General features: G+C 35.7%; 1 protein-coding gene across 1 annotated transcript in view; it reads left to right on the top strand.

Moving 5' to 3' along the window:
• The window catches only part of LOC137923186 (elongation factor-like GTPase 1), a 94,223-nt gene extending 81,214 nt beyond the window's left edge, over window positions 1–13,009 (top strand). Inside the window, exons 10-11 of the mRNA XM_068766361.1 lie at window positions 11,564–11,748; window positions 12,680–13,009. Coding sequence (XP_068622462.1) covers window positions 11,564–11,748; window positions 12,680–12,868 — 374 coding nt within the window. The 3' untranslated portion in view covers window positions 12,869–13,009. The remainder of the gene's footprint in view (window positions 1–11,563; window positions 11,749–12,679) is intronic.
• Window positions 13,010–15,241: the final 2,232 nt, after the last annotated feature.

The following is a 15,241-nucleotide window of genomic DNA, read 5'->3' as shown; positions in this document are numbered from 1 at the left end:
CGGGTTGACTTCCTACCGATGGTGTTTTTTACATAATCTTGTTGCTCCGGTATTAAGATGTGTGCACATGCAACAAGTATAATCCGATTTTTGTTAGTATGTCCTGAATTATATCATGTCAAAAAGTTAAATGTTATAATATTTTATTTATTACAAAAAAAAACACGGTTAAGTAACAAATAATTTTCTACCATTTTGGTGTACAAGATGCTTTGGCGTTTTGGTTCAATATATTTAAGTGCGTAATTAAAAAAAAAACAATGCCTAAAGGCATTGTGTAGGACGAAACATAGCAACCAAGAAATTTTACTCAACGAGTTACCGGCAACTCCGTGTATTCAATTGTTTTATAAGGAAACATTGTCATTCAACATTTCGTAGAATAGAATTTTAACCTCTCATTCACGAGAATTCTCAAAGTTTCTATTGTAACGCGACCTTACTTGTCTTCTGTCTCTGTCGCTCCCATTCACCGGCGTCGCGCCCGCATGAATGAATCGCTTCTTATGAATGAATGGACAGTCGCTGCCTTACTATAGATACCCACTATTGAGTGCAGCCTATACATCCCGCGTCGGTTAGTATCGACTTATATTTATCGAGAAATGTACGCAGCCTTGCCCACCTCGGGCCAGATATTTATGTATGTATGCATTTTACTTAAGCGACACGTGGCCGTTCCTCTGCAACCGCTTGTCCTTTGCATGAGCGGCTACATCGCAGTTTTTTATTTCATTTAAATTGTGATTAATGGATTCGTGAGGCTTAAAGCCAAATCCTGAAGACTGATATTAGCACGAGTTATGTCTCTTAACGAGTGCTTATAATAGCTTAAATTATGTGTATTTTTAATATGAATTTTATATATAATATTATTTATCATTAATTCTTTTTCAGAGCCGTCGCGAATACAATTTTGCTTAAAATTATAAAATATTTTTGCTCAAAGCTTTATTTAACCTTAATTTTGCTTTTAAATGATGAAATGTCTTAAATGTAAATGCAAATAATTCAATGGCAATCGTCTTTATCGCAATCATACAAATTAGCGCATTGATTACTCAAATTCGGGCTTATTAACAATTGCTTGCAAATGTTAGCCAATTAAGTCAACTGTGTAGGATTAAGGCCTTCTAGCTTTGTACTAGAACTGGTCAAATTATATTACCTAAGTATTATATTTTATTACGTAAGATATCGTGCAGATGCGTGTGTGTCTGTGTGTGGTGTGTGAGCTACACTAATAGTAACACACACATTGCTTTTGCCGGCCGTATAACTTACTATCAGTTGATGGCTTATCTCATCACTTTTTGAATTAAAAAAAAATCATTCACAAAAGACGGGTAATAAGGAATTATCATCCCTTAAGACGAGTTCAAGTTGTTCTTTTTGTGTCTCAAACAATGCGAGTTACGGGCACTTGAAGCTCGAGTAGGCGGCAAGTTTTTCTGCTTCCCACAAAGAGAAAGGACAAAAGGAGTGGGCACGCGCACTCGACGCATCTCTATTGTTATCTCCCTGCGTTTGTGTCCTGGTGCGAACACACAATGTTCTTTACGTGGAAGTGAGGTATCCGGTTAAGAATTTCGCCCCCGAACCACTCGAAAAGACAAAGTTAAAGGATATTTCATACAGAATATTACATAGATCGCTAACATTTTTAAAATTGACTTCGTACTGACATACCTATCGTAGTTCATTGAATTATATGAGTATAGTATTATTGCATAAATACCTTATTTATTTACCCTTTTTACAATATGTGTAATGGCGGGACTTAATGCCTTTTTAGTCATTCTGTACCAGTCAACCCAAAATATAACAATTACAGGAACAATCTTTTAACAATACGACATAAAATTATACTGAGACATAACGCCCATAGCAAAAGTTTTTTTTACATGATTGTAAGTAATGCATCTTAAACTTTTGTAATATAAAATAATGTACAAAACTACGTTCACGCTCGTGATTTCGGAACAGATATATCATAATCTCTTTTGATGGCGGCCTCAAATTAAAATTCGGTCAAGTAAAGATGTCACAGTGCTAAACTTTGCTTACATACATAGGTAAAGAGAGACCCATTCACAATTCATAAATAAAACTACAATATAAAAATAACGGACATCTAAATTAGATCATTTATAGTGAACATATATGTACGCCAATAAAATAATACCAGAAGCTCCTAAATTAGAGATTCTTCTATTTAAAATAACGCTACAAGCCAACAACATACTCAAATGGGTTTTTTATTATATCTTTAAGATTAATTAATTTCATCGTTTTACCTCCACATACCTAAAACATACTTTTAATTTACCAGTATTTTTTCGATATCGGATTAGATATCACGATATTTTCTAGGTAAACACAGTTAAAGGCCTGTACCTACGTACGCCATATAATCATATCTGTATAAGAGAAAAATGTTTCCACGTGTAAGTATATTTGGATTAAAATGACGACTGGGAAAATTTTGGACGTCACTAATTTTGCGCCATGTGAAATTGCGATATTGTGATTTCTTATATTCGTTCGATATCCTATGATGTTTTATAATTTTTTTAATCGGATGATATCAAATGGGTTCGAATTGTATCAGCACTCATACAGCACGCTTGCAGTATCTGTAATTCGGAATCTAAAATAATCATCTTATCATTTTAACACATCCGTTTTTTCATTTGACATTTTTTTAGGTGTCTTTAAAACAAAAACAGTAAGGTGCTGTCACATTAATAATCACCTAGACGACAAAAGAATGTCACCAGTACTATTACATATTTATCAAAGTTGTTTTTTTATACCTATAATTCGATTATAGCAATTGATCAAGTCATGAATGGTCCCAAACGAAGCCTTTCAGTCTTCGCCGTGACTTCTGAAGGAGCCATCGAGCTTGATTATTGCAAAAACCATATACCATGGCTCCGCCAAATCAAACAGGTCATTAGAATTTAGGTGTCATTGCTTATAAAACAACACTAATAATGAAATTTCAATGGCCAGACACACATAAAACGTTTACTATAAACTTACCCACGACAAATAGTAAATAAAAAAGTGAACAATTATTACGAAAGACGAATATTAACATATTTTACGCCCACTATATTAAATTATATGACCAATATTGGTTAAATGTAAGTGAAATATAATTATTTCTAAATATGTAGCGGAAAGAATTAATTTTAATTTCTTCTATATCTCTCTGTTAATGTAAAAAATACATACGACCATACGTATATTCAATAAAAAGATCATAATATTACGATTTATTATATAAAGTAAATCACACCACCAACAACCAACTTGCTGCATAAGTGCAAATCACTTACGCAACTATCTTACTACATCCTCCTGCATTTCCCATAAACATACCTATTGCAGTTATACTTCATATTGCCACCGGTTTATTTAAATTAATATAATTTAGCTTATTAATAATTTATGATAATAATTTATAACTAATGTCTTATTTTACCCGAAGATGAGTCCAGAATACAGACAACTAACTTATGAGGAAAAACTGTATTTTTGTACTTAAATAAGTAAAATGAAATATAAAGGTTAATCGCTTATCCAAAAAAAAATATTTATACATTTATTAAAACTGTTTTCGCGAATTTCACAAAAAAAACTCTTCACGATACATAGGTGTTTATAACGGTTTAAGTTTTATTTTATGAAAAACTTAAATAGTTGATTGATTGCGTTTACATAGTTTTATTGGAGAATATTTTAATATCACAAATGTCTAGTATATCAGTTATTACTTTCGACGGAGCGCGATGTCGCAACTCACAGTGGTTAAGTTACACGCGCAACCCTGTTTCGCCCACGTGCGACCTTTTCTAACTTTATATTCGATTTAGGGTAGAATTTGTAGCATCCACTTTTCCAATTATATTCAAATACCCATAATGCTACTAAGTCTGTACAAATTACAACTTATGTCTGTGTTGGCACTTTCTGTAGTATAGTAGTAATATAGTAAGTATATTGTTTAAGACTAAATTGTGGATACTTTTTTTTAATACTTACTACTGTTATGAAGTTTCATCTGTTTTGGAGAAAAATCATGGTTTTAACAAGAGCGTTTTTATAAGAACAAAAAAATATAAATTTTCGTCGTATCAGGCCTTAGACACCCACCGCAAGGCCCAGGCCCACAAAGAAAATTACCACGTGTTTCATTCATATTGACACTAAAATGTAGTTGTTAATTTGACACAAATTAGTGAAAAGTAATGACCACATGAATTTAAAAAAAAATCGTTTTAATATTATTCTTAAAATGGCCAATTCTAAACATTTGCAGTGTCAACAATGTATGACAAAAGTAATGAAATGTAATTGTAAACAAGTAATAGAAGATCTTGTACAAGAATCGAAAATGTGTAGTAATAAATGTACAATGTTTATCTGCTTTAAGCTGTGGTGACTTTGCGGTAAGAACTTAAAATACCATTGTAGATCGTGGCGTTGATTTCTGGGATATAATCTCATAGAATTCACACTTTGTGCATTAATTATAAAGGATTTTCAATCCTCACAAACAAATTTCCAGAGAATGGGCAGCAGTGTTCTCTGCGTACCATAATACAACACTGCGATGGCCAACTCGCCTACCAAACACTTCAATTAAGTTTTTAATTAAGGCCCATGCCTTGCAGTGCTGAAACGACAACGAACGAGGCTGTGTTGAATAAATAAAGATTTAATAATAATAAAACAAAACAATGTAAGGTATCTGAATATTTATTCAGTTAAAATAGCTATACAAACTTGTATCTCATAAGAATCGATTTATGATAACTCAATTTGATGCCATTACGTCCAATTAGAATGCTCTTTGATGGAACTTTTTAATAATTTATATCGGCAATAAGGTGAATCAAGTCAAAATCAAAAATTGATTGCAATATTCTTATTATATTCTTATTATTTGATGTAATAAGATACTGATCTTGTAATAAGAAAGTAACGATTCATGTTATGTGTATTTTATTGTATTCCCTGTTGGTTAAATAAGTTAATCAGCAAATGTATCTAGGGCTAAGATATTTTATTTACTAGTATGTTATCGTCCCTCAGTGTAAAAATATGATAGAATAACTTTATGTTAAAAGTCTGCTCACACAGAGCTTAAGAAACACCGTACCTGCAATTGTTACAATATTTTTTCAATTAACTTGTAGCCGAACAAGAATTTAGAACATGACTTACTAGCTTAGGATACGTCAGCCGGCCAAACAAATAGTAGTTTAGTAGGGTGGCATTTGCCGGACTGTGGCTTCTATTCTAGAACATTAAGGCCCTAATTTTAGGCTATAGCGGTTACTTTTTTGTTTGTTTACGAGTCTCCTCAATTCTCAAAACTTTTATATACTTCCTAAATTTATGCGATATTTGTGCATTGAAACGAAGAAAGTGGACACGGACATAGATATTTTGATAGATGTTCGTTTGTGAATTTCGTTATTTCCTGAATATTTATACACAAGAGCGCTTATATGCCTGGACATTTAATTTCATGTTACCTTAACGAATAACATACATTTTATTAATGATAAACGCTAGAAACTCTTAAAGTCAACCGTCGAACGGCCCGGCGACATGGCCGCGTGTAGCTCGCCGGTTCACCTTGCGATTTGTTGTTTGTGGAGTGACGCAATAACAAAATGTAAAACTTTTTATACGACCTGTGTTTTGTACCGTTGAATTTAAATTAAATCTATTCGGGTCTTATTATCTATGGCTTTTGTAGAAACAAATAACTACCGACAGTATAATATTGTGCCCGCAGTTAAACGTTGATAGTGTATCATATATCTGGATTCATATACATATAACTTTAATTCGTTAAGGATTTATGCAGGTTTAATGATTATTAGGTAAATTAACTGAATACTATTGAACTCTATTGTACGAGTCTGTATCTGCGTGCCAGCAAATGTAGTTTGTAGTTTTGAAGGATCTTTCCATAATAAGCAAGTTTATATTCAGGTAAAGATAGACCTCTTGTCATGATGGTACCAGCTCATAGTTTTCACCGTCTCAGTGTCGTAAGAGTCCAAAGAGAAAACATTCACAGATGATGAAACCTGTATGCCAGAGACTTCCACACCCAAGAGTATGGAATTTTTCTGCCTGGGGGAAGGCGTGGATACCAGCTTGCCACCACGGCTGCTGAATCCGCAATTTACACTGACGGCAGCCGTATAGAGGATATGGTGAACAAAAAGAAGAGTTGCCAGAACTTGCTACATTATTATAGGAAGGTCATAGAAGTTACAGTAAGAAGGAACAAGTAAAGTAAATTATCCTAACAAGGAATAAATAATATGAATGTAATATTATTCCTGTTAAAATTTTAAACTTTGCAAACTAAACTACGATTGTGGGGAAAAGATAAGATAATAAAAAGCAAGTATGTGAAAAGGTTAAACAAATAAATATACAAATGTGATAGATAAATGTAATATGAATGTGAGATTCAAGAGGGAGGGTGATAGAAGTAAGGTGATATATGAAAGGATTAGTTTGAAAAGAAATGAAAGAGATTGGAACCGGCAACAAAGGAACAAATAAAATTTATCAAGAAGAATAAAAGAAAAATATACGTAGTATGCGAAAAGTGTTATTGTTATACTAACTAATCCCTATCCATACATGACACCTCTGACGGGAGGCTCCCAAAACGAGGACGATGAAAAACCCGTATGCCAAGCTAGGCTTATACCTCCTTTATGAGTAAAGACAAAAAGTTCAAGCAAATCTCCGGCACGCGCCTATCTACCCTCCTGACCGGTCTGATTGGAAATCAATGAGGGAGGCCTATGTACGACAGTTGATTAATGATGATGATGAAGGAGGTAACAAAATGTGGGCTTAGTAAACCGCGGAATCTTCACAGCACAGCGCAGAGGATGCCTGGAAGTAAGAAATCTTTTAAGCTAGTGAAGTTCGTCGGCTCCCGGGGAGCACTAGTTTAGCTACATACTACTATTTCACCGGACGATGATGATAAATATCATATAAGCTAAGGCGAGTTCCCATTAGGAGAGGTGGTGTCGTCCCGTCTCGGCCGCGGTTGTTAGTTTTTTGTGCGGCAGCGGACGGACGTGCGATATCGCGCGGATGCGGGAAATGGACCGCCGCTCGTTGCCGCAATCATCTCCCGCTTTACTGCGCCCGCCGTCCATCATGCGAAAGCCTACAGCTAACCACGATATCCTGTTACGTTTGATAATCTTTGATACTCGATGTAAATATAATAGAACTGATTTAAACCGTTCAATATAACGGTTAATTTTTTATTATGTTGCCGACAACTAAAAAGTTTGAAGATATGCGCAACGCTTATATATCCAAATATATATCGATCCATACGGATTACATTTCTCTAAGAGATCAAAACAAAAATGATAAAATCAGTAGAGGAACAAAAGTAACGGACAGCCTAGCGTACTGGCAATTTAAAAAAAGCGGTGGTCCGACCACATAGCACGCAGAGCAGATAGCCGTTGGGGCCTTCAGGTTCTGGAGTAGAAGCCAACGGTAGGCAAGCCGCAGTATAGGACAACCACCCACAAGGCGGATAAATGATCTTATTAAAGTCGTTGGAAAAGCTAGACGCAGGCCGCTTCCAACCGGTCTTATTGGGAATCAATGCGGGAGGCTTTTATGTCGAGCATTGGACGTCCTTGGGCTACACAAGGCACGACACCCCAGTCTTTCGAGTGACTATGGCTTTATGGCATTCGAAACGTCAGAAACAACAAAATTATATATAGACCGCAATATAATCATTTTAAAGTTATTTCTCGAGTTATATTCGTTACATACGCGACATCATAGATAACTAAGAAGTAAAAAAAATAAAAAAGTCACGTTGTAAATATTTTAACGTTACGAAATAGTACAAAAAAGGTAACTTTTACAATGGCCAATGATTTAGTTAGATTATTCACGTAATTTTAGTGAATAATGCCAAAAGAGCCTAATTTTATAAGAACTACCACAAAATTAAGTTCCTCTTTAATGTCATACCTCAACATAAAACGAAGTTACGAGGATTCCAAGCGTGCTCTGAACAAATTCTGTTGAAATTTTTGTCACACTATCGCCAGTAATTTATTCCGAAATGTCACATATAACGTATAATATTTAAAGGTACAACTTTATAAAATTCCTTACACAGTAATCGTATATCTGCTAAATACTATTAGCTAAGCTATACCAGCTTAAAATAAATCGGTGACAGTACGAAATATAACTATCAACACAGTAGGTGTGATACAAATTGATTCGTGAGAGACGTTGATGGGGGATATAATTACTTTTGCGCTCATCATTCGAAGGGGTGACGTTGCTTTTAATTAGATCGATAATTTTACTGGCTATAAGCACCCCATAACCAGAATTATACAACATTTGGTACGAACGCTGACTTTAAATCTAAATTAAAGAATCTTATCATATTTAACTTATTACCGGAATAAAATGTTAACACCGTACTCATATCACTATATATCTAAAACGAGCAAACATGTGAGAACATGTACATTGCAATTTAATTAAAGAATAAGCCATTCACTGTTTCTTAATGTCTAAAACGAAAATATTAAAAAGGCATAATGTAGAAAAGAATATTCATGCTGCTAGACATAGGCCCACCGAACATTTTTATCTAATTGAAAATAGTTTATCTGGTATAAAGGATCTAAAGCACACCCACCTAAAGGTAAACGATCTTTGTTATAAACATACAGTGTTTTATCTGGTTTCGAACGTAACGCGTATAAGTGCCGGTAAAAAATTGTATAAATCTCGAACGTTTTTCCACTGAACTTAAAGAGAAGCCTTATTAGCAGCTGTCTTTTGCTTATTTTGGGTACCGGCGCGTTTCAGCGCCCGATAGCGCTATAGTTCACATCGCGAAAAGGCGGAACTGTGGTCATTGGCGCGGGGTTTTGTGACGCGAAACCTGACCCGGCGCGCCAGAGCAACGTGAGAACCTCGTGCTTCCCGCTAATTATGTGCCGATGTCTTTCATATCGCCCGTCCTTACTTTTACCTCAAAGTATTCAGAAAGAAAAGTCAAAAAAGTCGTAATTTTTTGCGATGTACCTTTTAGAAATTTTGACATGTTGACTATTCGTCATCATTTCAGCCGTAAGGACGTTTGCTACTGGATTTAGGACATCTTCACCTACAGATTTTCAACAGGAGTGGTGGGAAGTGAATTGCATTCAACGTCATCTGGCGACCTTGTCAAGGTCGTCTGTACACCTTGAAGATGGACGTTCTGTGCGGGTCTTGCCGATCGTGGTTTCCATGCCAGAATCTAAAGGCCCCTGTGACAGCGCGCAGAACAGATGGCCACAGGTGTAAGCTGCACTATTTCGGTTACATTGCGTTCGTCTACGGATCTCCTAATTTCTAATTAGAACTTGTAGATAAATACCGTGCAAGGCCTGTATCCCGCGTTTTCCGACAACCTACTACGACTATTTTTTTTAATATAAAGATACGATGTGGTCATAAAATAGTAGATATAAATATAATTTTAAAGTGAGCAGTAGATGATAAAAAAGTACATTAGAAGTTTTAATACATCAAAGTTACAGTTTTAGCACATATCTAATAGTGGTTTGGTAATGTCAAAATGATGCATTATTAAAAACAATGTCACTAAAATTATCAATCTTTATACTATCGCAAGCTAAAACTAAGAATTATATGCGAAATTTCATGTCTATTACTAAACAAAGGCTATTTGTGAGAAAAAGTATCTAATAATTGCTATTGCGACACGTCGATGACACCTTAAATATTCTTATTTAAATTAGTCTTTGTCATGTTCTGTTTTACTGCAACACTTTTGTCTTTAGTTTTATTATGTTATTGCTTTGTATTTATATAACTATGGTATGAAATAAATGTTTATATATCTGTCTGCTACTACGTGGAAGTAAAATACGTAAAATTTTGAACGTAATAAGCAAACACTTTACGAATTCAAAATTGACATTTCCACAAATTGATATTGAATTTTGTAGCGACGAAGTCCCGTTGCAGCCCATATAACTCTCCTCTCGTTAATAACGGAGACATTTTTCTCGCTTCCGAGGACATCCGCCTATCTGGAATATAACTGGTTAGCCTTGGAACTATTCCAAGCATTTTTAATAAACCCCAACGCAATAATCTTCCATTTAAAGTACATACTATCTCATTAATTAGAAAAGATTTTTTTTGCTATTAAGAAAGTGTGACAAGAGTACAAAATCATTTAATCTCTTTATATTAATTCACAGATGTTCGGTTAAATCGATTCATTCGTAAATCAAGCGGCTTCCAAAATCTTTTTAATAATGTTAATAAAAACCTTAGAAAACAGTAAGGTTTTAAACTGGCTCAACGGATCCCGTTTAGTTAGATATAATAACTTAACTAGCAAGAGATGCCAATGAGAACAAATACTGTCACGCATTTCGCAGTTACTTTGTAAGTCAACATATACAGGTTGATCGGTATTAGGTTTAAAAAATGTAATAGAGTGCATAAATAAATTTATTTGCCAGCAATAAGTGTTTCCGATCAATCTGTATAAAATGATCACTCTAAAATATGTTACATTAATTTATATTTTGTATTTATATATAGGGACACATAAAAACAATAATTAATTATAATATGTAGTAATTCAGATTTAGAAAATGTTTTTATACCTAATTACGATTTTGATTCAAAAACCAATGTTTTAGTGATAGTTCATCATGCACCCCTCAAAAGCTCTTAAATACATAACCTATCACCCTGGCCAAAATTATGATATAGTCACAATACTTAATAATTTGTCGGTACAAATAAACACAAGTTTATCAAGAGTAATTGTTTATATATTCCGTAATATACAAAAACACGTTAAGGCTGCGCGAGTTGAAGCCGGATGAGCGTGGCTGTAACCGGAAGTCTCCTTTAATTTTCAAATGGCCATAGCGAAGCGGTTACCACGCCGGGAATGTTTCTGCCCGAGCGCTCACTAAATATTTTGACAAACGATCTGGGCGAACTTTTTTATTCGTTATTTTTTCACATCCGCGGCGGCTGCGGTCTTCGCTTAATCACAAATTCATCTCCTCTCGGATAATTCCCAACGTCACGACATCTTTGCATTAACAACAAAAACGTCGAGTTTGACTCATGCATGTGTTTATTTTAAATTGGAATGAACGTATTCGGACGATGTGCATAAATATAATTATTTCAAAACCAGACTAAATATATGTGATATGCATGTAACGTTTCAGTATAAAATATTATTTCAGACTAATCACTTTATATATAATGATTGTAAGTAAATAAGATTGGAAGCATTAAAGTTTTTTGGTTGACCAATGAGCTATACCTTTTTATCCTTTAAAGTTATCTAACCTAATTACCCTGTACTCTAGTCCTGAGTTTCTTTCACCTGCTCTTGACGAAACTTGACGTGGAAGCTGTAATTCGTGGATGTTAAATAAAGAACTTGAATTGTCTGCAGGCAAATTGTACGCGGCATTGGGGCGACGAGGCGGGCGCGTGGTGGGCAGTGATTTGCAGAGCGGTTCGTCGTCGTTCCGCGTGGCGGCGTTGCTGCCAGTCGCCGAAAGCTTTAAGTTCGCACTCGAGCTGCGCACCCATACCTCGGGCCTCGCCGCGCCACAGCTCATGTTTAGCCACTGGGAGGTGAGATGTACAGGCAACACACACCAAACACTCACATTATTTCAGCCGACAGACGCCCACTGCAAGGCAAGCCTCAAGCCCAAGCTGCATTTATCGGGTCGTAGTCGTCACTCGGGTTCTATCGAGCTACGACAGCCGACAGCAGTAAGAGTGTGCCCCGCAGATAGTCACTTTAGACGAACAATTCTCCGAACTACGTCAGTGACCTTTGTTCTCCTGCGGATATTCTCAATTCTGATTCGATTTCGCAACGAAACTCCGAGCACAGCTCTCTCCGTTACTCTTGTGGTCTTTTACGATCAGCTATCTCTAAAGGCCACTCGTAAAAGACTACGTCTTAGTACTAGCACTATCTTTTTCATCCAGTCCTAGTTTTACTCTAACGGGTATCGTCAAAACGGAATTCTAAATGCATTTTGGGTGATAGCTAAGGCGAGCTTTTCACTAAGAGTCTAGAGTTCATAGCCAGCCCTATCTAGTGATAAAATTACATCAAAAGATTCTAATAAAGCAAAAAAAAAAGATAAAGTTTATATAGTTATTCAGAAACGATTCTGTCTAGAAATGTAGAAAGTTGTCACTTGGAGGCGTACAAGATTCATTGTTATCCGACTAGAATATTTCCGTAGCCTGTGAAATTTTAATTTCTGCGCAGTTCGACTTATTAATTTATTGTACTAAGATTCTATTATATTTAGAAATTCATCGCAGTTCAATTGCATGTATCGTGCTATCAACAAATTCCACTACTTTCCAACCAGTCTTATTGGAAATTTAACCCAGGAGAGATGGTGATGATAATGATGATATATGAAAATATTCTATAATCGTTAACACAACACTGAATAAATTTTAGGAATATATTCAATATATTAAACATTAATACTTCCAATTAGAAAAGCAACATTTAAAATTTTATTCTTGTCACTAGGTGATAGACATTGACCCATTCTGGCAACCGCGGACGGAAGAAGAATACCTGCACTGGGGAGAGAAATGGGACGGTGTGAACAGAGCTAAAGCATACATGGACTCGGTGCGGGCACGGAAGGGGCTCGCCACCGACAAGCAGCTCGTGCAGCACGCAGAGAAACAGAGAACCCTCTCCAAGAACAAATAGTCCGATGTCGCAGAAGAACGACGCATTTAGATCATTTTGAGAAACAAACCATTATTTTGGACGTATTAACAACTTCGTATATTATTTAACATTTTGTGATAAGTTATAAATGCCTTTTTAAAGGGCTACTTTGTAATAATTCTGTAATATTTTATAATAAAGTGATTGATATTTAAGAATATATACTTTAATTAAATCATTAGAGGCGAGTTTGTATAATGTACACAGAGCACCCACAGGACTACGGTCTCTACACTCTGACCCTTGGGCTACTTGCTCTGGACCTTTAGTCCATCAAGCAGCCCGTTTATTTGAAATCAAACGTGGCCATTCCTGGCAGGTGGTGGGGTACCGGGACCTCAACTTCTTGAGATTTTCACACTCTTCTGATCAATTTGGTGTTGAATTCTCCGGGAAGGAATTCCAACTTGCCACCGCGGCTGCAGATTCACCGACGGCAACCGACTTGAGGATAAGGTTGGCACGACATTGCATCATGTACGGCGCCTCATTGTTGTACTACAAAAAACTCAAATTGGATAACTTCGAACACTGTATACCAGGTAAAGCCGCTTGCATTAACGGAAGCGTCAAGGTACGCGGCCGGCGGTTCGGCGCAATCATGCGCCATGTTGAACGGCTCGCGGTCCGCTCTCGAGACCGTCCCAAGATCACACACTCTCCATCCTTTAGCGTTAAGAATGAAAGAAAACGTTATGAAAGCCAGAGAAAAAGGATAGAACGTCAGGTTATACTGGGTAAAAGCGGGGATGGAGGGGAACGAGGGGATGGCCTAAGACGCGGCCCTGAAGAGTAAAAGGAAACCAGAGTACAAGAGATGACCTGTTTCATTCGTCAAGCGACATCTTTGGCTCAACGCGCTTGACGAGTGGAATATGAAGTATATGGAAGACACGAAAGCTTCCGTGACGCGGATATTTTTCCCACCGCGTGCTTCGCCGGTTTAGAGCTGGACACGGTTCTGGTCCAGCTGTTCACGAGGCACTTAGGATTCGTTGAACACCTGCATAAGTTTAAATTCTAGGAGAGTCCCTCGTGCACCTGTAACCCTGCGATGGATCATACCGTAGCGGACTCGATAACTGGCTCTCCCGCAGAGCGTATGGACTTCCAGTTTCAGTTGTAGGAGGCAATAGATTAAGAAAACATCGCTTCATTAATGGAGCAAGAGGAAAGTCGCCAGACCGTCCCGAAATATAGCAGAAAGCTAATAAGGTAATAAAAGGTAAAAGGTAAACAAAACGATAAGCAGAATATTTTAAATTTAAAACAAAATAGAAATTGTGAAAAGACGTCCAGGAGGAAATGGTGAAGGATAAGAGGCGATGCATGCAAGTTAAAGGAATGAAGGATTATAAAAAAGAAAGAACGCGTGAGAGATAATGAGAGGGACAAAAGAAGAGTCGGAAAATAAGAAAAGTGAATAAATTATTTAGTAAAAAACTGTGCCTGAGAACCCAAGACAGCGGTTGCACTAGAAGTCAACAATAGCGGGAGCCATAAGAAAGAAGTACTGCTGAATGTGACGCACGTGCCGGATTACCACAAAGTTTAGCAATGATTACATATTTTCAGGACAGAAAATAAAACAATTGTACAATATACCAATTATTTATTATTTACATTAAATAACAAACAACCCATTTTCTATATTTACATAAAACAAAATGTAACATGTGAAACAGTAAGCTGAACATAATTTAACAGAAACTATAGCGATATCGCTACAAAAATAAATCTTTAACTTTACATCCTTTGTATATACTTATAAAATATAAGCGACGCTAAAAATATAACTAGACATTTTTATTGAATTTATTGCAAGTGTTTTGACTAAGTAGGGTACTTCCACGAAATACTTAAAACATAATTTTATGAATTCACTAAGCTTTACGTATTTTTCAAATTTTACAGCAATTTTTTAATATTAACTTTAAATTGTCACCGACGCAGACTATTTAAAAAAAAGATATCGACAAAACAACACCCAACTTCGCTTGTGTTTTTAACAGGACTAATTATATCCTGCAGATTTATTATTCGGTTGTCCATTTACATTTCACGATAGATTCGATTAATAATAAATATTTTACTTCCTCACTCGAATATAAGCATTTCAAATTAATTATACAACTGCGTAATATCTCAAAACTTGTATAATTATTGTCTAATAAAGAACAATAAATATTTATGCTATTTATCGAAATAATATAATCATAGTAATTTATGAATAAGGCCAAAAAATTCTCTCGGTGACAATTTACTAACAAAATCTTAAAATTGGTCAACTCATACCTCGAAATATGTTTAGTAAAGAAACACTAATGTAAATGCACATTAAATTTTAAAACA

Source organism: Battus philenor, unplaced genomic scaffold (assembly GCF_028537555.1).
Source record: "Battus philenor isolate CCGP_79_NKW_IND1 unplaced genomic scaffold, ilBatPhil1.0.hap1 SCAF_21, whole genome shotgun sequence".
In the NCBI taxonomy this organism is placed as follows: Eukaryota; Metazoa; Arthropoda; class Insecta; order Lepidoptera; family Papilionidae; genus Battus; species Battus philenor.
This window is presented reverse-complemented; position numbering and strand designations above follow the sequence as displayed.